Source organism: Prunus avium, chromosome 3 (genome assembly GCF_965620075.1).
Source record: "Prunus avium chromosome 3, drPruAviu1.hap1.1, whole genome shotgun sequence".
NCBI classification, from domain to species: domain Eukaryota; kingdom Viridiplantae; phylum Streptophyta; class Magnoliopsida; order Rosales; family Rosaceae; genus Prunus; species Prunus avium.
This window is the reverse complement of record NC_142286.1, coordinates 37,505,904-37,528,084: the sequence shown is the minus strand read 5'-3', so window position 1 is coordinate 37,528,084 and position 22,181 is coordinate 37,505,904. Positions and strand designations below refer to the sequence as shown.

Genomic DNA, 22,181 nt, shown 5'->3' with positions numbered 1-22,181 from the left:
TTGATCTGATACCTAATTTTGAGGTGGGGCCCACTTATTTTTTCATTCCTGATTGCAAGTAAACACAGGGAAAGTCAGGAATGGAAATCATTCTCTTTCCTCCCATACCCATTACTGATACATAAACATACCCTTAAAGTGATATTTTCATTCTTACAAAGTTTGATTCTCATTCTTACGCAAACCAAACATGGAAAAGAAAATAAAGTGATATTATCTAGTTACTTTCCCAGCATTACCAAACATGGAAAATGATTTCCCATCAAATCTTTTATGCAAACTAAACGGAGCATCAAGAATAAGTCATAGTTTTATCTACAAGACAAGTAGAACATTATATAGGATCATTAGCGGGCTAAATAATATATTATAATATATTATAGTTACAATAACCTATTGGAGAATTCCTCCACTGTTACTTTCCACCAAAGGCTATAAATCTTAATCATCCCCTATTATATTAACCTTATATCCTCCTAATCAATTAGCATTTCGCTAGTTGTGGTCTGTATGGTTGCCTTGCTGCTCTGCATGCTTAGGTCTTCCCCGCGCTTCTTCAATTCTTGGGACCTAATGAACTCTTGTATTCTTCCCTTCAATTCATTGTCTGGTATCAGCATGTCCGCCGTAAGATGGGAGCGGTTGAATGGATCTGACTGCAAATCACATTACGTACATAAATTAGCACGCAATAGGAGATCCATTTCATAAGATCAAGATTAATTAGCAGTGTTGATGATGTACATTATCACTAAGAAGATGCCTTTGGATGACAGGTCGGTCTACCGTGATTCTTGAAGAAGGCAAGATAACTGGATCCTTCATTAAAGTGTACTGCAAGAAAGGAAATACAAATATTTATAATCAAAGCCGCGTTCCAACCTACCTACCTACCCACAAACACAAAAAAACATACCTGAATTGGATCAAGGAATTCATCTGGTATGTCCCCGAGAACAGCTTCAGTGTCCATGGCCTCAGAAGCAGCAACTTTGGCTTTGGCACCAAGCTCGATAAATTCCTGTATGACCCTCCCATCTTCTCCAATTCTCCTTAGGACATCCGCTGCAGCACTAAACAACTGGAGAAATATCCAATGACATCAGTTTGCTTCCACTCAAACATAATGATATTCTTGGAAGACAACTAGAAACCAGAATAATAATAATTGCACAGAAGTTGAGTAAAGCTTTGCCTCATCTTAAGTACCTGCTCATTGTACGACCGACCATCCTTTGAGATGGCAGCTGGAAAAATATTTTCTGTATCACCCTTCGCCAAATGAACATATATGTATACAATCTTCAAATAAATTCAAAACAAAAAAGGTGGTCAGTGGTGTTCTTCAATCTGTGTAGTAACAGGCTAACAGCTTATTATATACAAGTTCCATACAAAATTAATTAGTACAGAGTTATTAACACAAAACAATGCCATGCAATTGCAAATTAATATTGCTATGTATGGGTCGAAAAATCAACCAGGCAAAACAGTGTTACATCTTTCATTTTGATGCCATAAGTGGAAAATTAAAGTTCACACTTCACAAGCTCTGTCAGTGTCACCAACAGCTTTACCAAACGCATGGGCTGATGACCGGACAACTATTACTAGAAATGGTAGCACAATTACTATTTCATCAAGCCTGATAAATGGTAGCCCAAAACACATAAGTTCACAAATTTTAATCCAACCTGCTTAAGCAATTGCTTTGGCCGGAATTCATACTTCTCAGGGTCTTTCAAACTAAGAGACTTTCTTTGAGGGCCTACTAATTGCAACAAAAAGTAATTGAGCATGCTGGCCACCCTTTCAACCTGGAAAGAAAACCAAATAACAAGATAAACCTCGTGAACTACTTGTTCATTTAGTAACAAACTATCATTTCAGAGTGATAACATGTCTCTGCAGGAATGTGTGTGAGAGAGATCAGGAGAGAGTTTATACCATCTCAGGAAGTAGGAAAGGAGCCGTAATCTGTTCTGTAGTAAATGCCAGCATACTCACATCTTCATTTGCTAACTTCATATCAATTCGGATAATCTATAACACAAGTATTCATTTGGTTAGCTACTCTTAATTCATGAAAATAACACTACGGTGGTTGTTGTTTGGGCTGAGGGAAGATGAAACTGACATTCTCTTGAGAATGGAATAGGCGGGTCCTCTCCTGCCTCTCTTGAGCAGGCCTGCGTTCCCATTCTACAGTGTTTGCCATCTCAGCTTCTAGTTCTTTGAGTTCAAGAATTTTGTTAAGACTTTCATCCAGAAGATAGATGCTATCATTGATCAAGAAGTTTAAGAAATTCAAGTAAACGCCCTTCTCCTCTTCCCTAGCAATCTGGAACAGTATAAAAGTTAGTGCAGAGTGCAGAAAGTATATAGAAAACTTAGAATTGTGACAGAGAAATTTTGTAACAGGTCTTTCAATGAAATTACTCTACCTGTTTCCAAGCATTTTGATGACTAGGGACTTGCCACAGATATTCAAGAAGTTCAGCGATATTGTGGCGGATGTTAAACTTGTCATAGAACTGCACAGTGGAAAAGCAAACGCACCAATCAACAAGGTAATAAATGATAATGCAAAGTGAATTTAAATTAATGTCCTTCAATATCACATACACATGAACATAAAAGCACTCACCTGTGTGTGAGAACCAGTGAACTCGATGTCGACGTATAGCTTCAAGAGATTCCTCACAAGATACTCAAGAGACAGTTGGTGCCCTTCAAATAGGGTAGAAGTAACAGATGATCCACTGCAGAGGAAATGAAAAAATAAATGCCTAATAGTCATTTCAAAATCAAAGGATGTGAAATAAAATGGAGACATTAAACCACCTTCTGCGAGGCATCCAGCAGTTCAAGACCTCAACCATCTTTGCTCTTAGATAAGGGTTCCTGATATATTCTGGACTTGCCATGAACATTATAATGAAGTTCATAAAATCATCCTGCACAGAAAAAAGAAAATTAAAAAATATGAAGATAAGCATGAAGGGAATATTTTTGGATAAATGTAACAATCCTACCAACAAGACCCCATCCAAAGCTTTGGGAATCCGGGAAGCAAATATAAGCAATTCCATGGCATCTTCCACAAAATGCTCTGGCATAGAAGCAAACTCCGTAGGGCAAGTTAAGGGCAGAGGCATTTTAAATCCGCCAACCAAGCGAACTAGCCACACCACCATCAATCGGTAGAAAGAAAGAGCACTCTGTATAAGTGTACCATCCTGAAGACAAGAATCAGATTTAAGGATCTGTAATGGAAATCAAAATAAGGCTACTAAAAAGTAATAACCAACATACACATCAGATGAATAAAGTGCATATGACACATTTTATTGATGAAAGCATTTTTTATCCTTTCATTGAATCGTTAAAAACAACCTGAGCCTAGAACCACCATAGACAGGCTTCCTTAAAAATAATGCAAATGCCAAGGACTAGAATGGACACCCAACCATCATTCAACTATAATATGATTAGCACTTAATAGGTCTCCATGCCTCAACACCCATGCAAAAATAAAGACAAGGTTAAGTCTAAAAGGTTAGGAAAACCAAGTATAACCCCACAAGAACTTACCCCCAAAAAAAAGTGTATGACCTCACAATATGCACATGCACACACACACACACACAAACACAAACACAAACGTGCGCACAGAGTTCGGACATACCCTTAGTATCTGAGCTTCATAACAAAGCTTTTCCTGTGAATACAACTCTATTTCTTTCTCAAGGCGAGCTATATCCATCTCTAACTGTGGAGAAGATGACTGGCCTTGCATGTTTTTGAGTGTGGAGAGAGTCTCTTCAGACCTTGAAATATCCTGGATTAAGTATTTTTAAAATATAAGTTTTCCACCCATCATTTACATATAACAATTTGTAAAGAAAAACAAAGTTCATGAAGTACACCAATTGCCTAAATCATGAAATAGCACGCAATAAGATGTTACTAATCGTGTGTGGTACTGCATGTCTGCCAATATATAAATCACACCCCAATTACCTGTACTAAATGTTTAAAGTCAGAAAATGCTTTCAGCAAACCCAGATTAAGCACCCTTGCAGTCATGAAGAAGCATTCACAAATAAATGAATATTTAGCTTTTTCATTGCTTGGGTTCACGTTGACACTATTTCCGGAACTGGTGGCTTCTTGAGATTGTAAAAGGCGATTTTCACCATCGCCATTGTGTCTAGAGCCATCAGGATTCCCCATATTATCTTTGTTAATCCATTCAGTAACTTCTTCAGATGATGCATGTAGTGCAGTCAACCCTCTAATATACGCCCATAAACAATGGTTAGCATTTGCAAAATCTTGACAAGAGATCAGAAGAGAAAATATATGTCCGCTAATCAAGAAGTCCTCACCTTAACTCCAGACGGTTACTGTAAAATACATATTTTGGATCAATTTTGTCCCTTTTTGTTAAGTTTGCATCTAAAAACGGCTCACAAAGACGAAGCATGACAGCACTGAGATTGACAAACATGCCTGAACTTGCACATGAAAGAGGATCCACCTGTGACCATAGTTACAAATGACTAAATGTTTATAACATACAAATCCAAAAAAATTCTTACTAAAAATTGACAAGATAAATCACTAGGAAAAGGTTTCAGGCAAGACCAAAAAATAAATAATTGTTTGTCTTGTAGTTTTACTGGCCATAGTAACAATCTTGTCACAAGCAACATCATTATTTTCACCTCAAATGATCAAAGGAAATACCTGAATATGAGCCCTTGATGAGTTTTTATTGATCACCTCTGCAAGATACTCAAGAACATTCTCACGGGTGTCTGCATTTTTCAGAAGTAAGAGAAGAACTTCGGCAAGGCCATCATATAAATTATTCATGACTGTCTTAATTGTGGTGAATGAAGAGAGCAGATCAGCTGGTCGCCGAGTTGAAGCTTCTGAAAAGCACTGCTGCCTGGTGTAATCATTCAATAGAGAACCAATGCATTAAGAAACCTTTCCTATTTAACAATAAAGAGAAGAAAAAAAACGAACTACTAACTAAAAAAGAAGGAGAGTATAGAATGCAATGTCAAAGGAAACAATATGCACATAGATGGTCCATGATAGATCTACCAATTTCATAAATGGTTCAGTTTCTTTTAATCAACCAAAGACAAATTAATTCACTAACCACAGTACCAAACTTGAGAAGGGGCGAGGGCAGACAAGCAAATTGACTCTTATACTTACTTGCTTGTTTTTCTCTTTAAAAGGAGAAAAAGTAAGTTTAACAAGCCAAACAGATACATTAGGTTCAACTGAAGGGAGCCTCAGTCTTCTACAGTCTAAAAAAAAGCAAACAACACAGCATACAAGATTTTGATTCTGTTCTTTTCCTATATTAATATACCACCAACCAAGGAAAGAACATAACAACAACAACAACAAAATGCAAGCAATCGCCCCACAAAAGCACGAGCACCATCTACAAACATGCAAACAATAAACACAATAATTCGCTCACCCGACATCAGGCTGGCTCTTGAAAATTGGATGATCCGGCAGAGCACTGACATGGAAGAAAGGACCTAAAATGCTAGTCCTTTCAATAACTCGCCCATTCAAGTATACCCCTTTGGGAATCCACCAAGGGTGATTGACAAGAGACCTTGCACCAACTGGTAACTTAACCAAAAAATACAGAGCCCTCAATGGCTGCTGGAAGTTTCCGAGGGCCGAAACCTTAAGCACAATCTCCCTAAGTTCCTCATACAACCCTTTCAAAATCGGGTCCAAGCTATCGAAATCCGGGTCCGTGAAGAACTCATCCAAAAACCCAGGTGGGCACTGGATTCCCCCACCACTACCACTACCTCCAAACCCATCAACTGAGCCCCCACCCTCTGAAAAAATCAAGGGCAATAAAGGCGACGCATTTGACTTATTCGGGTTGGAAAACGAATCCGGGTTCCCCAAATGAATCCTACAATACGAAACCGATAGCTTCTTGGCTTGTCTAACCACAGATTCCAATTCAGACCTCAAGTTCTTATCTTTCATCGCAGCTATTTTCTTACCCTCGTCATAAGCCCGTTTGTAGCACCCGATGAGGTACTGGAAAGGCGGTTCAGCAGAGGCAAAATCGCCCGAAAGCCGATCAACTAGAATCGATTCCATGAGGTCCCGAGTGAGCCTCATCTCTTTGCCCTCGCTCAGAATCTCTGCTGCAGTCATCTCCAAGTAAACGATTCGGGAATCGGATTCGGAGGAATCGGTCAGCGATACGAGAAAGATTTTCCGGAGGACTATGTCCTCCAACTCCTCCTGGGACCTCTGGGGTTTCGGGGTCGCCATTTTTTCTTCTCTAGAATGGAAGATATACCAATCTGGGCTCTCTCCCTGTGGGATTTTCCCGAGAAACAAACAGATGGGTATCTGGATTTTGGCTTTATTGTGATGATGGAAGAACAAGCTAGAGTTTTTAGTGAGATAAACAGATGGGAGCAGTGGCCATTGTGAAACAACAACACAGAGGTTTTGATGGTCTGCGACTTAGAACAATTTGGGACGACTTAGGAGTTACTTTAGGCAGAACAAACTTAGTCCGACCAAAACGTGAACTTGGGAGAGAAGTAGGAATAGCTCGGTAAACCGGCACCGGTTCACCTCTGGACCCGGTTGTTTTTTCGTAGCACTATGTAAAGGATTGAATTCGGGGCGGGTCAACCTAATCCGAATCCATTCATAATTGGATTGCATTTTTTTTTCTGTCAGATCATTGAACTCAACTTTCAAACCAAACCATACTCAATAATGATCCGACCGACTTCAGTAATTTCCTTATTTTATTGTATATATTTACCTTTTAATTTATACAATAAGCAACTATATATTACATTGAGTCACATCCAATTATTATTGGATTCGATCAAACTCTATTTTATTATGAGTAATGTTAAGAATACCAAATTTGAGTCCCGAATGACGTGGAATACACATCATCAATTTTATATTGGTTCTTTTATGAGTCATTATTTTGCTTAGTTACAAAATTAGGTGTTTTTTTATTTTATTTGAGGACATTTCCTATTGAGAGGGAATGATAATATACTAAACTCACACGCACAACACGAATGCTAGGACTCGAATCCAAAACCTTTTTGGGAGGAGCAATTGCTCCAAACAACTATACAAGTGAGTCCTTTATAAATTTGGTTTTAGTTATGCTGAAGATCAACTTCTCAAACCCAATAGTAAGCTCTAACTTTAAGACATAGCTTTAACCTTATAGCCACTTGATATTTAACCATAAGTGACAACCATGAGGTCCTTGATAGTTATATATATCCAACACTGTTTTGATTACAAATTTAATCTCAGTTGTTAATATGTTGTTGGGCTTTTTGCTGTGTAGGCAAACTCTAACAGCAGAACAATGCTTCTAGATCAACATGCCAAATCAATTGTGGTCGAATTTCTGGTCATCCAACGGTCAACACATCCAAATGTAATGAGCCTTATGTTATCAATGGCTTGAATCTCATGACAAATATAAAACTTCATCGCATATCAATGACCCATCCTTGCACCATAAAAGCATGAAATGCAAATACAAAGCAGCTTCTCTTCTCAAACACTTAGTAGAAGAAGAAATAAATTATTTTTCTTTAATTTCCAACAATGGAACAGAGCTAATATCATAATGTTGAGATTTTATCACTAGAGGAAGTGAATGAAGCGAGGGAGGCTTTTGGAGATGATAAGCCAATTAGATTCCAAGTTCCTTAGATCAGTCTTAGCTGAAACTTACTTAGCCACCGTGGAAAACATTGAGGCGCAAAATGCAAGTTCTGGAAGAAGTGATTTCATCAAATTTCTTCGAGGAATTTAAAGATGCACTCAAAACACATGGGACGTATATGGAGATAAACGTTCCTGTTGATGTGCATCCATACATACGTCAACGTGTATTCCTGTGGGCAGACGACAACGAGGTGGAAGTTAACAACAGGGACGAAATATAATTAAGATGGTGATTTTGATGATTAGGAACTAAATAAGTGTTAGAATTTGGATCCTCTGCTTTACTTGATTCAGTAATTAAATGAGTGTTAGAATTTAGCTTCTCTATGTTACTTAATGCAGTAGCTAAGTAAGTGTTATAATTATGGCTTTCTGTAGCTAATAAATGTTATAACAAACAAATTAATTTGCATTCTATCCAGTGGTTTAAATTTTAGATAAATTGAGTAATATCTGTTAATTGGAATTTTAGATATACCCAAAATCACATTCTTGAATTTGACTCTACATATTCAGAACTCAAAACCTCCATGCACTCTAGGGTAATGCAGCAAGGGTTTTTCTTTCCAAAGGAAGAGGTGTTCCTAAATCCTAACCTCTCTCTAAAAGACTAAAACCCTTGCTTTTACACCTGCATCTTCTGCAACTTCAATCTTTTCGTCCACAAGATTTCAACTATCTCAGGCCAATGGACCAAAGTGGAATATTACCTAAGGTAAGGTTCAAGAAGAGATGGCAAAACATACTCGTGCCGAATCAATCTTTTGATGCTTTTATCTGTTTTTGGATCCATGTCAAAGTTCTTTCTGTCAATCTTACTAATAATGGAAGTGCAAAACCTATGTTTACTGCTTAATCATGTCTTCTAGGATATATGATCAAGGGTAATATTTACTGAGCTTTTCTTGAATATTCTTGTAGGTAACGGAGATTGAGAGCAAGGATTGGATTAATGAACTTCCTGAAAGCATTCTTTCATTCATAGTTTCATTCTTAACCATAAAAGAAGCAGCCGGTACAAGCATGATCTACCGCCAGTGGAGGCAGCTCTGGTTGGATCACGTACTAAGTTACTAACAAGACGAGACCTCGAATTCAATATTCCAAACATTTTTGGAAGCAATTATGTCACACCAAATTCTAAAGTTAACATTTTTGTGAAACATGTACCGTGGTGAGAAGGAAGACTCTTTCAAAGTGGCTTTCTATTTGGATGCTAAATCAGCTGACACCCTTAATGCATGGATTAGTTTTGCAATTTTAAGGGGAGTTGAAGTGCTTGATCTTCACTTATTTCGTACTTCGAGGATGAACGACATTATTTTTTCCGATCAGAATTGGCCACATCATCAACTCTAAAGCATTTGAGGTTGAGCAGATGTGTTCTAAGGCCTCCTCCTGATTTTGACGGATTCATGCAATTAAGAACTCTTTATCCGGAAAGGGTCACTGTGGATGAAGTTTTTATGGCAAGTATGTTCTCTATTTGTTTGTTCCTTGAAAGCTTGAGCTTACTTGGCTGCAGCATTGGCTCATCTCTGATTGTTGATGGCCCATCACTTCGTTTAAATGATTTAAAAGTGCTCAACTGTTTTAATGATCCAGCAACTATCAAGATTTCTGCAGTAAATCTTGCATCCTTTGAATACAGTGGAAATATTCATCACATATCTTCCATCAAACCTCCACATGGTACAAAATGCATTCCCTCATGCACTGACCCGATTCGCATCCTTTCCTCAGCTCGAGACTCTTTATTGGCTCATGGAGGATGATCTGGTGACTGATGATTGGTTTTTAGATAATGCATGAGAGAGCTGCTATTAAGGCTCCAAAATAGTTATATTGTGTGACAATATTTGCATCCCTTTTTAAACCTTAATTTTCATGTCCTTTTAGGTAAAGGAACTACCAGAAAGCTTACCAACATTTAGAAACCTCAAGCAACTGGAATTGGTTGTCCATGGGCCTGAAAAAAGTAGCAAAGACAATGAACTCGTGTGGGTTCTAAAGTTTCTCAAGGCAACACCTCTTCTGCCAGAACTTGTGATAACCATCAGTAACTAAATTGTTTCAAGTCTGGTGCAAATGATATCTGTTGTCAATTCTTTTGGTGTTACGGGATTCTCTCAATACTAATCTCTCATCTCATTCTACCAAATTGAATGCACAAATTTTTGCAGGCAAGGTGGGGACCACAGTTCTACTAGGACCAACCGGAGATAAGGAACATTGATTCTGGATTTTCGCATGATCAGTTGAAAAGTGTTACTATCAACACGGTTCAAGGTAACTGGTACGAGGTAGAGCTTTCCATCTGTGTTCTGAAAACGGCGACGAAGCTGGAGAAGATGGTAATCGATCCATTTGGGAAACTCTATTATGATGGTGAGTGGAGTTGGACCAATGACGATGCTTCCGGATTCACCATGGGTTTAAAAACGTCGCCCTTTTGTCTGTCAACAGCTAAAGGAAGTGAAGACTGATGGTCAAGTTATAATTCTATGAAAAAATGCTTCTACTTAGGCCATTTGTCTGTGACATGCATAGCATAAGTTGATAAAATGCTTGATTTGATTGATCATAAGTCAATCTATAAGTAGAATGAAAAGAAGAAAGCCAAACTGAACTAATATATATATATATATATATATATATATATATCATCATCTGGAAAATGCTCTGGATAGTACTATGATACAAAACTTTTTCTTGTTCCTATTGCTTTTTTCTGCCAATGAAAAATTAGATGGCAAGAATGCAGGAGGACAATGATTTTGTTTGTATGTAGACTATTGTTTCAGTTCCGAAACACTGCAGGGATTTATCAAGTGGATCAATGCTTGTGAGTCAGAATGAGAGTCATTCTCCCTATTAAACGATCCCGTGTTGAGACTTATAGAAAATCACGATTATCAGATGTATTTAAGAATGATTGTGTAGTATTGGCAGGACCAAATAGCAGCTCCAAGCAGAAGGCAGGGCCACATATCGATCTTCCTTTCTTCCCCATTTTATCCAAATCCGGCAAAGTGAGCTGTAGGGATCCAAAACACCAACACAAGATGAAATCATATTTCTAATTTTACATGCGGGACTATAGTAAAGTGCTGCAAAGAGAAAGAAGTTGAGACCTGTAGCAAGCTGTTCCTGATGAAAGCTGTGTTAAAGCAAGCATAGAAGAGACGCCCTCCATTCATTTTTTGATAAAATATGACACGTATGTCTCCAGTTACCTTTCCAAGCAAATATGATGCATTCTCAGATTGTATATTAAACAATGGAAAGGCTCACAAACTTAGAAACAAACATAACATCATTGGAAAAGTGAACTTTCAAATAAGTTTTGTTCTTGAAATTCTATTTCATAATTCCTTCCCCACAAAGTGTAACCATCCACAATAGTTTGTTTTCTTCTTTAGTTTCCTTCTTAAATGTCACAATATATGAAAACTGCAAGAACCAATGCCTTACCTGTACAGGCTTATCAAAGTAATATTCAAGACAGGCCTTCTGGTATAGGATGGAACTTTCTGTATCCATTTGAACTACAACATGAGGCTCTTCTTGTTCTGATTTCTTGTCTTCCTCATCACCTTCAATGAAAGAGAGATAATATCGAGGACTGCTTGTTCTCTGATATCCTTTCTTAATCTGTTTGCAGGAACTCCTAGCAACTTCTAGTGATGGACGATAAATCTGACCGGAAATCTGTTAACAAATGGTTCAAAAGCTTCTTGTCAGTAGACATAAAAGAAAAAACAGATAACATGACTAAGAATCAATTCAAAGGACATTTTCATTGATCAATACTAAAAGGTTATAACCGATTGGCTCAACAGTAGTGACTAGCTAACCACATTATAGTACATTGTGATTTGTAACTGGTCATAGAACTTGATCTTTTTTTTTTTTTTTGGTCAGAGGTCATAGAACTTGATAAGTATCCAATTGTTATTAGATTTTCATGAACTTTAAAGGAAATGATAAATTTGTTAACCATTGATCAAGACCTGAAGCAAACCATAGCATGCAGATTCAAGGTAATCAGAACATGCAAAAATGGCGTACCTCTTGCAACTCCGAGACCACAAAGAAGATTTTGTCAATGTTAACTGTGTCATAAAATCGGATTCTTCGCAGTTCTCTGCTACATGGCGGAGGTAAATTCACAGAGGGAGGTCCATCATCAACTTCAGGATGAAAAGAAAGACAATGTGACCAGTATCCTACATAACGGCGTTGGCTTGGTATTGAGACCTGTTCGAGTAGATATGAACCACAATGTGCTTGTTAGTGTAAACATGATCATCACGGAGTGGTAAATTGGCAGCAAGGAATTGCACATCCTTCTCTTCCAAGAGTGTTAAATGACTTAAATTCTCAATGGGAAGAAACGCGTAGACTCTAATTCTGTCACTAAAGATGAGAAGGGGATGCTTTCTAATTTTGTCATTATTGTACGTACAGATTATGTTATACTAACATTCTGTCAGAAATTGTTTGTATTATACCTAATATGACTTACTCCTTCATTATTTATGGTCCGCCTTTGAGCATACAATTCAAGAGCTTCCTCTGCTAAGATCCCACAGTAGACTAGGTAGGCACATACCATTAAGCCTGTTCGACCTTTACCTGCCTGCAGCAAAATCATATCGATCAAAAAACACAAATATTATGATTAAGATTAAGCAACAACAGATCAACTAAGGTTAAGGACATTTAAATTTTGAAACTATGAATACATATAAATATGACACTTGAACAAAGTTAACAAAACCTCTTAAGAAATTAGATTTGTTCTGGCTTAGTATATATCTGTACCATGCAGTGTATAACAGCAATGTTCTTTGGATCGTGCGAAAGCCATGAATCCACATTTTCACAGAAGAGCTTCATCATGTCAAGAGGTGGAACATGATTGTCATCAAAAGGAAACCTCTCCACGCGACCATAAAAATGAGATGGATCATAATTTTCTTCGATACAAAGGTTATAGATCTGCGAAAACACCCCACACACACAGAAAGATCAACATTTAACAAGAAAAATTCTCAATTATATACTGGAACCAAAACTACAGAAACAAATTTAGAGGGCATTTATTGTATTAAAAATGCAGTACCTTGTAATGATCTGCGTGTCTCATATCGAGCACAGACTTGACCTGCCAGAGAGGATTACGATACATTGCCCGCATTCGTTCTGCAGGGAATGACATTGCCAATATGCGATCCGTGATGTAGGTCATGTCAAGATCATAACCAGCAACAAGCATTCGCCGCCGTTGCTTCGACACCAAGTTACGGATGTAAAAGCTTTTACTCAGGCAATTGATCAGTTTGTGTTGTATGGTCAGGCTTTCCATCTTCCCAGGCACTTGCCTTGAAAACTTCAACCCCATTTTTACTTGTGAGTACTATGTTACCTGACCAAAGAATCACCATTTATCAGCAACCACCAAAAGAATTACCAATATTGCTTAAACACACACACACACAAAATAAGTACCTGCAGAGCTGAACATGAAGCTTGAGATGAATTGGGTTAAAGGGACTTCAAGTGCTGAAGCAAATTCTAGGGCAAAAAATGAAAAACCCCCCAAAATGAAAGATTGGGGGAAGAAACCCTAGAATGAGCTTTTGGGAAAGGAAAAAGAAAATGTGGGGGTCAAGGTGGCCGGGAGGCGATGATGACCTCCATTTTTCGTTGGTAGAGAAAGAGAAAGAGAGAGAGATAGGGGCAGAGAGAAGCTGATTGGGGTTGGAAAGTTGAGCTAAATTTGGAGTGGAAATGGGGGCTGGGTTTCTCAGCCCCAAATGTAGAACAAAATTGTTGTGCTAAAATGAAATTTGGAGCAAAATTGGGCGAGAACTTAGGGCCATGTGTATGTATCGGGACATAAAGGAGGCTCTTTTGATTATGACCGTTGGGATTGGCGGGAATTTTGGGCGTTGGGGACTCTTCTGGCCTAACTGAAATTCTTAGGCTCTGTTTGGCTGGATTTGGTAAATTAGTTTTTCAGGTTCGATAACGGCTACTAGTTTCTGAACCTAGTAAGGTTGAGCTTACATTTGTTTTGGCAGATTATCCTTTTTTTTAAAAACAAAAACAAAAACAAAATCTCAAATGAGGAAAAATATTTGTATATGACCATAAGTAAGTAACGACTTGCAATTGGAGGAATTGTGTGTCCCATAAAATTTTAAATGATTCATTTAAAATCTATACAATTTTTCCATTTTTTTCATACAAATATGCATTTTTTGTATATTACTAACATTATATTCGCACCAGATGGTCAGTTGGTCAATGCATTGTGCTTGTTCCTTGCACATATGATTTCAATTCGTTCGTAAGTAATAATAATAATAATATCATTAAATTGAAGCAATTTCACAATGAAATGGAAAGTAAAGAAAATTAAGGGTGAATTGCTATGACCGCGACAATGAAACTCCGTAGTTTTTTGTGGGGACTAAAGAGGGAAGTTGCTGTGTCATTTTTTTTCCCTCAATCTCCAAAACAACTAAAGAACATAATGATGTATACCCTGTATTCGCTTACGACACGAGGACATCTTTATCCTTCAGTAAACAACATCCACGTACTTGTTTATGTACTACTCAGCTAAAATGGTAACATGTCATACAAATATCAAGTTTGTTACACTTGTGAAGCCTGACCGGAGAAGGAAAAAGAGGACGGAAAATTAATGTGGATGGGTCCTTCGATAGGAGAAAGACTTTCATAAAATAGGGATAGCACTATTTTGCTATTCCGGCCAATAATGCTATATGATATATGTGATAACACTTTCACGTGACATAGCATTATTGGCCGAAGATATCAAAATAATATTATTACTAAGTTTTTCTCCTTTGGATAGCCAACTTCATCACTAATTTGTTAACTACTTGAGTTATAAGCCCTTATAATAAGAATCTTAAACAAGTTGTTTATAGTTTAGAGATGACAGTCATTTGTTTCATTCATGATATATCAAACACTACCATTTAAAGATGATATTACTAGAGAACAATTTTAATTACATACACTAATGCTACATAGAACCACATTTTCAGACCAATTCTTTAATTGGGGTGTAACCAGAGTAAATGGTCTAGAACACGGTTTGAAAATGTGGTCCAAATAATTTTATTCCTCTACATGAACAAGATTTTATTGCCTAAATGTGGTATCAGCTATATAAAGCTAATTATTCAAGGTGGTCGTGTGGCTTAAGTGACATGAACATTGCAGCATACTGCAACAGCCTCTGCTCAGTGCCTCCATTTTGCACCACAGGGATCACAGGACCTCTGTTAGTCCTCAGCCTGTAGCGGCGCCAAGCGAATTGGATGTTCACAGCAGCCCAAGTTCTCCAATTGGAAGAGTAGTATCTTGCTGTTCTTTTGAGCCTCTCATTGGCAAATTTGTATCTGAAGTGATCTGTGATGTATCTCAGATCATCTGCATTGAGGCCAAATGCTTCTGTTGATTCAAGGCAAACAAACGTTGCGGATGAGGCTGGCAGGCGGTCTATGAATGGTCGGCGAAGGCACCAGGAGAGCAGCTCATCCCCCAGAAACCCTCCTGGTTCAAGCACATTGGTTCCCACCATGCCTTTGCTTAGGCTCTGGCTACGCTTTATGTGTCCACGCACAATAAATAACATCTTTGGAACAGGGTCTCCTTCTCTAATTATCTGTTTTACTTAGATGTTAATGATGTGATTTGAAATGTAAATTGAAAAGGGTAGAAATTAAATCACTCTGCAGATGATGAAGTTGGTACCTTTTCATCTTTAGAGAAGACCAGTGGCCTAACTCGATCACAAATGTTGTCAAGAATAAGATCATCCAAATTGTGGAACAGGGGAACCTGCATATAAGTAAATAGTACAAGTTATGAATTATGTACTATGCGTATCTTATATAATTGTGAATGTGAATATGCTCTTTTCTGTTACCTTTTTTATGAGGTCTAGGCATAAGTGGCGCTTAATTTCCCTTCGGAGCCCTTCAGGCAAGTCTTTGATCAAGTCCATTTCATCTTCTCCCCCCATTGTAACCCATCTATGCCTTTCATAATGGCGCACTCTTCGTCTCAAACCGGATGGCAATTGCCTTCGCCTCATCCACCATTCCATGTCTCTGCATCTCAGCTGCATTTTTCTCTTCTTCGCCATAACCGCATGCAGAAATACCTTTGTTGCAGCATTTTCAAGTCCTCATAGTCAGACTTGGCCTTAAAAAATACTTAGCATCCAAAAAGAAAATGTTACATTATTATGGATGTTGCAAGTCACCTGAATGTTCCCAATCAACAAAGTGAAGAGAAGTAAGCCACTGAGCACAATGCATATGCTGAAAATAACTTCTAGCCAGTGACTTGTAGGTTCAAGATCATTGCCAAAGGTGCTGCAATTGATACAGAGAAGAGGGACACAATTAGATATATTGTCCAAGAATTTGAAGCAAAGCAGACTTCCAATTGAAAAGTTTACTTGTTGAACAAGAAACCTGAGAGTCATTAGACCCCAAAAGATGGGATAAAGGATCTTAATAGCCAGTGAGTTGCTAGATATGACTGGAAGAGCCCACTGATAGATTCCATAATTGAATGTTCCATTGACATCCAAGCACAATGGGGGCTTTCTCACCACACTTGCTGTTGTGTTGCCTCCACAAGGATTTCCCATCGTGCCCAGCGGTGACAAAAATTGGTAGCAAACTTCCTCTGAGCAAGACAAAGAGAGATTGCAGTTGGCACTCAATTCACAATGTTGCCTTAGGCATGAAGCTACGCGCTGAATCGCGAGCACATACCAGCACCCCCCGGCAACCTGAAAGCATGAAAAGAAGGAGAAATTTTAATTAAGCATCAAGAAGTGATAGAGATTTCAGATGAAGTGTGTAATTTGATCATTTTACTTACGTGAGAGGCAATGAAGTAGGCAATGAGATTGAGGCCAAAACCCCACCAAATGGTGCCAAAAATGTAGCCTGTTACCTTCTGCATTCTTCTCATCAAGCAGATGCTGTGGTACACTTTTGGGAGGAATTGGAACAAAAAAATTAAGAGAAGAATGGTCATTATCACCTTAATCTTCTCTTCTCTGATCAATTTTGGAAGAACCAGCCAAAATACAGCCTGCAAGAACACAGAGAGAGAGAGAGAGACTATTCAGCCAAAATATTTCAATTTCTCTGCAATTTGGTACCAAGAAAACAAACCTTGCAACTTCTGATCAACAAATTATTTTACAGGAAAGGAAAGGGCATAAAGGAAGTGCCGAGAGTATATAAACACTTCTGAACCCAAGTCAAAAATTATCAACACCACCAAACCAAAATTGAATTTTATCCATTGATTAATTGATCTCTAATTAAACAGGGGCAATGACTCAAGGGCAATTTGGGAATTAGATAAAAGACATGAGTGTTCGAAGACGACGAAAGGCAAAGACAAAGGTAGAGGCACCGGCGACTCACTCACCTGGGGAACGGGGAGGATAACGAAGGCGTCGAACCAGAAGCCTTTGAGGGACCGAACGTAGTGGGAGGCGATGGCATGTGGGTCCCACACGAGCTTCCCGCACCCGACCACGAGCGACTCCCGCGACACGTACGCCAGCCGGAACTGAAGCCACAGGTGGCAGAGGTGCACGGCGTCCACACACGTGCGCAGCACCGTGACGATGGCCGCCAGCCCGCCGTCCATGTAGAGGCAGGGGGTCCCTCCCCTGCCGATGGAAAGCGCGTAGAAGAAGAGCGGGTCGACTGCCAGCGCCATCCCACGCGCTAGGAGGAAGGAGCGGTTCCACCTCTGCACGCGCTTGCTGCGGGGGTCGAGGACATGGCCGAAGGGGCCGGCGGGGCGGCCGCGGGAGAGGCCCTTTTTGAGGTCGGAGCGGGATTGGATGGGGACTAGGGAAGAGCCGGCGGAGGCCTCCCACTGGGGCTGGTGAGCCCCGTCGCAGCTGGTGGAGTGGAAGACTGGGACCCCCACCTGCGTGCAGGCGTAGCACTCGACGGAGTTGGAGATTGGGGCGTTGATGATGTCTTCGATGTTGTTGAGGTTGCTGCTGTTGCTGTTGTGGCTGTTGTCGGTGTCGTCGGCTCGAGAGCTCTGGCGCCGGAGAGCTCTGGTCCATCTGCATGTACATGCATATACACGTAAGCAATTCATTAACTAAATTAATTAAGCTATGAAGCAGGTAATTATGTATGGAGGTGTAATTAGTAGATGAACCTGGAGAGGGAGAAGGAGAAGGAGAAGTGGGAGGGCATGGCGATGGCGAGGAAGAGAGGGCAACCATGGGAGAGAGGGAGGGTTTGGGTGAGCGAGTTAGTGAGAGTGATACAGTGAGTGAGTGAATGGGGCGTATTTATTTAGTGAGTTTTGAAGGGAAGAAATTAATTATATAAAAGAGGATATACGGAAGAAGAAGAAGAAGAAGAATAAGAAGAAGGAAGAGAACGTCAATTGTGAATTGTGTCAGCTAGCACATGAAGAGGGTTGAGGAAGGGGGAACGTGGTGAACTGGCTTTTCCCACTGTTCATGGGGTCCATGACTGTTCAATCCCTATCACCGCCGATATTTCCAGGACCACCACCTTTTTTTTTGTTTTTTTACTTTTTTTGTTTTTTTAAGGTTACACTGTAAAATCATATGAATTTGTAAATAAAAACAACTGCACTTTTACACTTTACGGTTCATATCTATTTTTTTTTAATGAGATAAGGAGGATAAAACCTCAAAAAGAAACGACAACTAACTAATACATATTAAACGAGGCCTAGCAACACCTAATAAATCATCTGCCAAGAAAGAACTATCTCAGGCAGGAGCCTCACCCAAATAACAAACCCCCATATCCAAATTAAAGCTCTAGTTAATTAGCCATACAATCTGCTACAAAATTCTTTTCTCTGTAAACATGAGCAAAGTGACAGTTGCCAATACGCCTCATAAGAACACAAACAATTTTGAACGAACGCAGCAAGAGGGTGACAATTCAATGTACCAATTTATTGAACAAGTGATACAACAACTGCAACATCCATCCCAACAAGAAGATTAGAGATACCTTTATCCCAAGCCAACTTAAGCCCAAAATACAATCCCCGAATTGCATGTCGCACATCAAAGTTAAAAACATCCCTTTCTATTAAAAATTAAAATGAAAAATACTTGCCTCTTTTCCTAGAAATAAGAACTCTTACTTTACTTTTTTGTCAATCACAATTTGATATATGTAGAGATTTATCTTTTTGTATTTTTTATGAATTATTTTTATATACATGTCAGAGTGTGTTTTACAGGAAGTATGAATACTTCCTTCCAAATAAGAAGAGAAGCAGTGTCCAATTAAAATTCAAGGCGTCCCAAATTTTGAAATAATCAACTTAGAAAGTATCACTTTTTGTTTGTGAAATTAGGGTCACTCATGAAATTAATAAGCATCATTTTCTCTTTCTGGTTATAGATTTTCTGTATTAATACATTCATGGGAGTTTGCATTTTTATAATATATGGATAATGCCTGGACCCTTACAATTTTGTATGTAACAATCTTGAGGTCGAATGAATTAAGACAAGTTTTCAATTGGATTGAATTAGTGAAAGTTTACAAATAACAAACCCATTTTTAGTTGTGTTAAAATTCAAGAATTTTCGATTACTTTTAATCGACCTAACTCCCTTCTCTCTTCTTAACCAGCTACGAAGATTTGGATTCAATTAAGAACTTGTTCTTTTAAATGTTCAAGATTTAAGAACTTGTTATATAGTTTCTTTGTTGATTTAAGAACTCATATTCGAACCCCTATGACACTTTGGTAGTGTGTATGCGAGAAATCTCCTTATCCCTGGTATTAAAAAAAAAAATGCAAAATTAGATATAAATCCTAATTGTCTAGGTTTTATTAAGAAAAAATCCTACACACAACGTATCAAGGGGCATATGCCCTATAGGCGATATGATTTAACTAGAAAGATGAGAGCACAATCATTGAGTTGAAAGTCGGTCTTAGTATCCTTATGCATCATTGATGGTATTAATATACCCCCAAAAAATAAATATAAAATATAAACAATAATTCAATTTGGTGATGGTTGATTGGCTGGGCCGGCGGAATCACCACCACACCCTCTCATCAGATCTCTCATATTATCTCACCGTCCTGTTGGGTTTGATCCGATCAATTATTTCCCCTTTTGTATGGCTAAGGAAAATAGATATATATAAATTTAATGAGAATCATTTATTTGTAGGCTCCAAGATTTCATTTTCTTTTTTAGACTTGTTCCCACACGATTCTATAAAAAGGTGTCGTCCATTGGCGTCTCTCGTCTCTAATTATTTGTACGTGAATTCAGAAAGTAACTAATTATACATAAACGAATGAAATATTCCTTTCTAGGAATATTAAGTCAGACCCAACACTAATCAGAATCATCAGATTGTATTAAGATATTGTGTGTGAATGAATGCAAAGAAAGGGATCAAATAAAAAAGGTGGTAATCCAAATCCAAGCATAGGTTCACATTGATATCATGCTTTTGGTAAGTCAAGTGTCATAATCACAATCATATTATATACATCAATTTAATTAGAAAGATGCAAATAGGTGTCTGAGATCTAATGACAAAATTATCAATATCATCTCAATCTTTCATTGTTTAAAGCTGATTAACCTTATTGATTACTTTGCAACTTCTGTTTTTTTTTCTGCATCCATCCAAGAAATTATCTGTTACTTTACTCTTACGTACGTTTTTCTTTTCTCACGCGATAATAATTAATCTTGTTAATTGATTAAATTGAACGTTAATAATATTGAAACCAGAATCCAATAAAAACTTAGTGTGAAAGATCTCAAAGCTTTTGAACCAAAAAAAAAAGAGAAAAAACTCTCAAAGCTTGCGAACGAGAGTGCTTTCTTCCCTCAACCCTTTCCTCTGTGTGCATGCAAAACATATAGCTTGTGTACTGTGAGCTCTCTCCCGAGTTGCTTGCGAGTGGAAGCTTCTCATACGAAGCCAAAACGCAGGTGACAAACTATGTAGTCTTCATTAACTGCAAAAAACAAGCTACATTTTGGGATCATGTAGTTTTCATTTTTGCAAATCACATCTAGCTTTAAAATCTACAGCCTCTTCGAGAATCTTTTGTCAATGTCTTAAAGTGAAATGAAAAGAGCAAAATGAAAAGCATGGATCGATGCATGCCGTTACCCTCCTGCACATAAGTATTTTTGAAACTATTGATGTCTTTTGTCACATTGCTAGTTAAAAGCAAAACGTGATGCACGGCTGTGCCCTGTAGAAGTTGAAACTCAAATAAAGGTATCACGAAAAGGTATCATCAATAATTAGTTCCCAACAAAAGGGCAATTAAACTTAACAATTTGTTTGGTCGGTAATCGGTATGGTATAGCTCAATTGATTGAGCTTTTTGGCTTCAAATTCTGTGGACAGAAGTTCAAAATCCCCAGAAAAGAATGTTTGTGCGTAAACCACCCCCAATCACTTGTATTTAAAAAATTAAAAAAAAAACAATTTGTTTGGACTCATTATCATCCAATGATGAGTAATTTAAATAAAAGAAGAATTGTTTAGTAATTGGATAATCTATATGCTAAAAACTTGCATGTAGGCATCATGAGGGTAAATTCGAATAAAAAAGTTTGACAGCAACAGTAGAGAATTATTGTACTGGGTTTCCTTTTTAGAAAAGCATCGTTCAAACCAAAATGTGACCACTAAGCATTGTAGAACCATAAATTAATCTCGTGGGCTCGCTCGGTGCAAATGGTTGTAGAAATCTGTCTCCCTTTCCAGTATAAATTTGACACCAGCAACTTTCCCAAGTGTGGCCACAACAAATTTGGGGCACGTCCCATGTTAGTCATACAATTATTAACTGGAGACAAAGAAAACAGAAATTCAAAATGATTGAAAAAACAAAAGCATATAAACAAGAAAACCCTAGTTTTGGGGTCCCACAGAGTTTGGATTCTAATTAGGATAAAAGGAAACAATGGAGACAAGAAACACCCAACATCAATAGTGATCTGTATTTCATCAATAATTGAAAAGAACATAGCGTATGTGGCACCATTTAATCTAATTTAATCCGTAGTCAAATACAATATTTTCCGTACTGATTAGATGCCGTACCTATCTTTTTCCCAAGAGAAAAAAAATAAAAAAGAATTCGAGTGGTGTTTTATTCAGAGGGTTTGGCAGTCTGGCTAGGCAGCAAATTGGGAGAAGTGAGAAAACGAGGGAAATGGAATCTTCCTAGAAGTTGGAGGAACTTGTCCTTTACCCTGTTGTCACCATCAGTTACTCTCACCCTAGCAATAACTTTGGGTC

The 22,181-nt window shown here is 38.2% G+C and overlaps 3 protein-coding genes across 3 annotated transcripts; all 3 read right to left on the bottom strand.

The window, feature by feature from the left end:
- Window positions 1–327: 327 nt before the first annotated feature.
- On the bottom strand, window positions 328–6,635 carry LOC110750073 (U-box domain-containing protein). Its single transcript, XM_021950338.2, has 16 exons — window positions 5,510–6,635; window positions 4,753–4,957; window positions 4,392–4,543; window positions 4,024–4,297; window positions 3,689–3,841; window positions 3,036–3,239; window positions 2,845–2,957; window positions 2,648–2,762; window positions 2,445–2,534; window positions 2,138–2,341; window positions 1,948–2,043; window positions 1,695–1,817; window positions 1,210–1,302; window positions 917–1,081; window positions 745–834; window positions 328–656 (listed from the first exon to the last, which is right to left on the bottom strand). Exons 1-16 carry the CDS (start codon window positions 6,337–6,339, stop codon window positions 477–479), a joined length of 3,087 nt encoding a protein of 1,028 aa, XP_021806030.1. The 5' UTR covers window positions 6,340–6,635; the 3' UTR covers window positions 328–476.
- Window positions 6,636–10,426: 3,791 nt separating this feature from the next.
- Window positions 10,427–13,766, bottom strand: PTEN1 (Calcium/lipid-binding (CaLB) phosphatase). Its single transcript, XM_021950193.2, has 8 exons — window positions 13,303–13,766; window positions 12,917–13,219; window positions 12,616–12,792; window positions 12,317–12,430; window positions 11,860–12,048; window positions 11,263–11,499; window positions 10,923–11,024; window positions 10,427–10,825 (listed from the first exon to the last, which is right to left on the bottom strand). Exons 2-8 carry the CDS (start codon window positions 13,193–13,195, stop codon window positions 10,685–10,687), a joined length of 1,239 nt encoding a protein of 412 aa, XP_021805885.1. The 5' UTR covers window positions 13,196–13,219; window positions 13,303–13,766; the 3' UTR covers window positions 10,427–10,684.
- Window positions 13,767–14,791: 1,025 nt separating this feature from the next.
- On the bottom strand, window positions 14,792–18,283 carry DND1 (Cyclic nucleotide-regulated ion channel family protein). Its single transcript, XM_021950473.2, has 8 exons — window positions 18,049–18,283; window positions 17,293–17,950; window positions 16,732–16,947; window positions 16,317–16,639; window positions 16,103–16,214; window positions 15,764–16,000; window positions 15,589–15,675; window positions 14,792–15,499 (listed from the first exon to the last, which is right to left on the bottom strand). Exons 1-8 carry the CDS (start codon window positions 18,084–18,086, stop codon window positions 15,011–15,013), a joined length of 2,160 nt encoding a protein of 719 aa, XP_021806165.1. The 5' UTR covers window positions 18,087–18,283; the 3' UTR covers window positions 14,792–15,010.
- Window positions 18,284–22,181: the final 3,898 nt, after the last annotated feature.

Bases quoted from the DNA above. Each gene is read 5' to 3' on its own strand.
- PTEN1 (XM_021950193.2), bottom strand. From the start codon at position 13,195: ATGGGGTTGAAGTTTTCAAGGCAAGTGCCTGGGAAGATGGAAAGCCTG. The intron at 12,793-12,916 runs GTACTGCATTTT...GTGTTTTCGCAG, and splicing joins GACACGCAGATCATTACAAG to ATCTATAACCTTTGTATCGA. The intron at 11,025-11,262 runs GTAAGGCATTGG...TTGCTTGGAAAG, and splicing joins ACTTTGATAAGCCTGTACAG to GTAACTGGAGACATACGTGT.
- DND1 (XM_021950473.2), bottom strand. From the start codon at position 18,086: ATGCCCTCCCACTTCTCCTTCTCCTTCTCCCTCTCCAG. The intron at 16,640-16,731 runs GTAAGTAAAATG...TCATGCTTTCAG, and splicing joins CCTACTTCATTGCCTCTCAC to GTTGCCGGGGGGTGCTGGTA. The intron at 16,001-16,102 runs GTGACTTGCAAC...GCTGCAACAAAG, and splicing joins TGTTGATTGGGAACATTCAG to GTATTTCTGCATGCGGTTAT.
- LOC110750073 (XM_021950338.2), bottom strand. From the start codon at position 6,339: ATGGCGACCCCGAAACCCCAGAGGTCCCAGGAGGAGTTGGAGGACATA. The intron at 2,342-2,444 runs GTAGAGTAATTT...ATACTGTTCCAG, and splicing joins ATCAAAATGCTTGGAAACAG to ATTGCTAGGGAAGAGGAGAA. The intron at 1,818-1,947 runs GTATAAACTCTC...TTTTCTTTCCAG, and splicing joins CTTTCCTACTTCCTGAGATG to GTTGAAAGGGTGGCCAGCAT.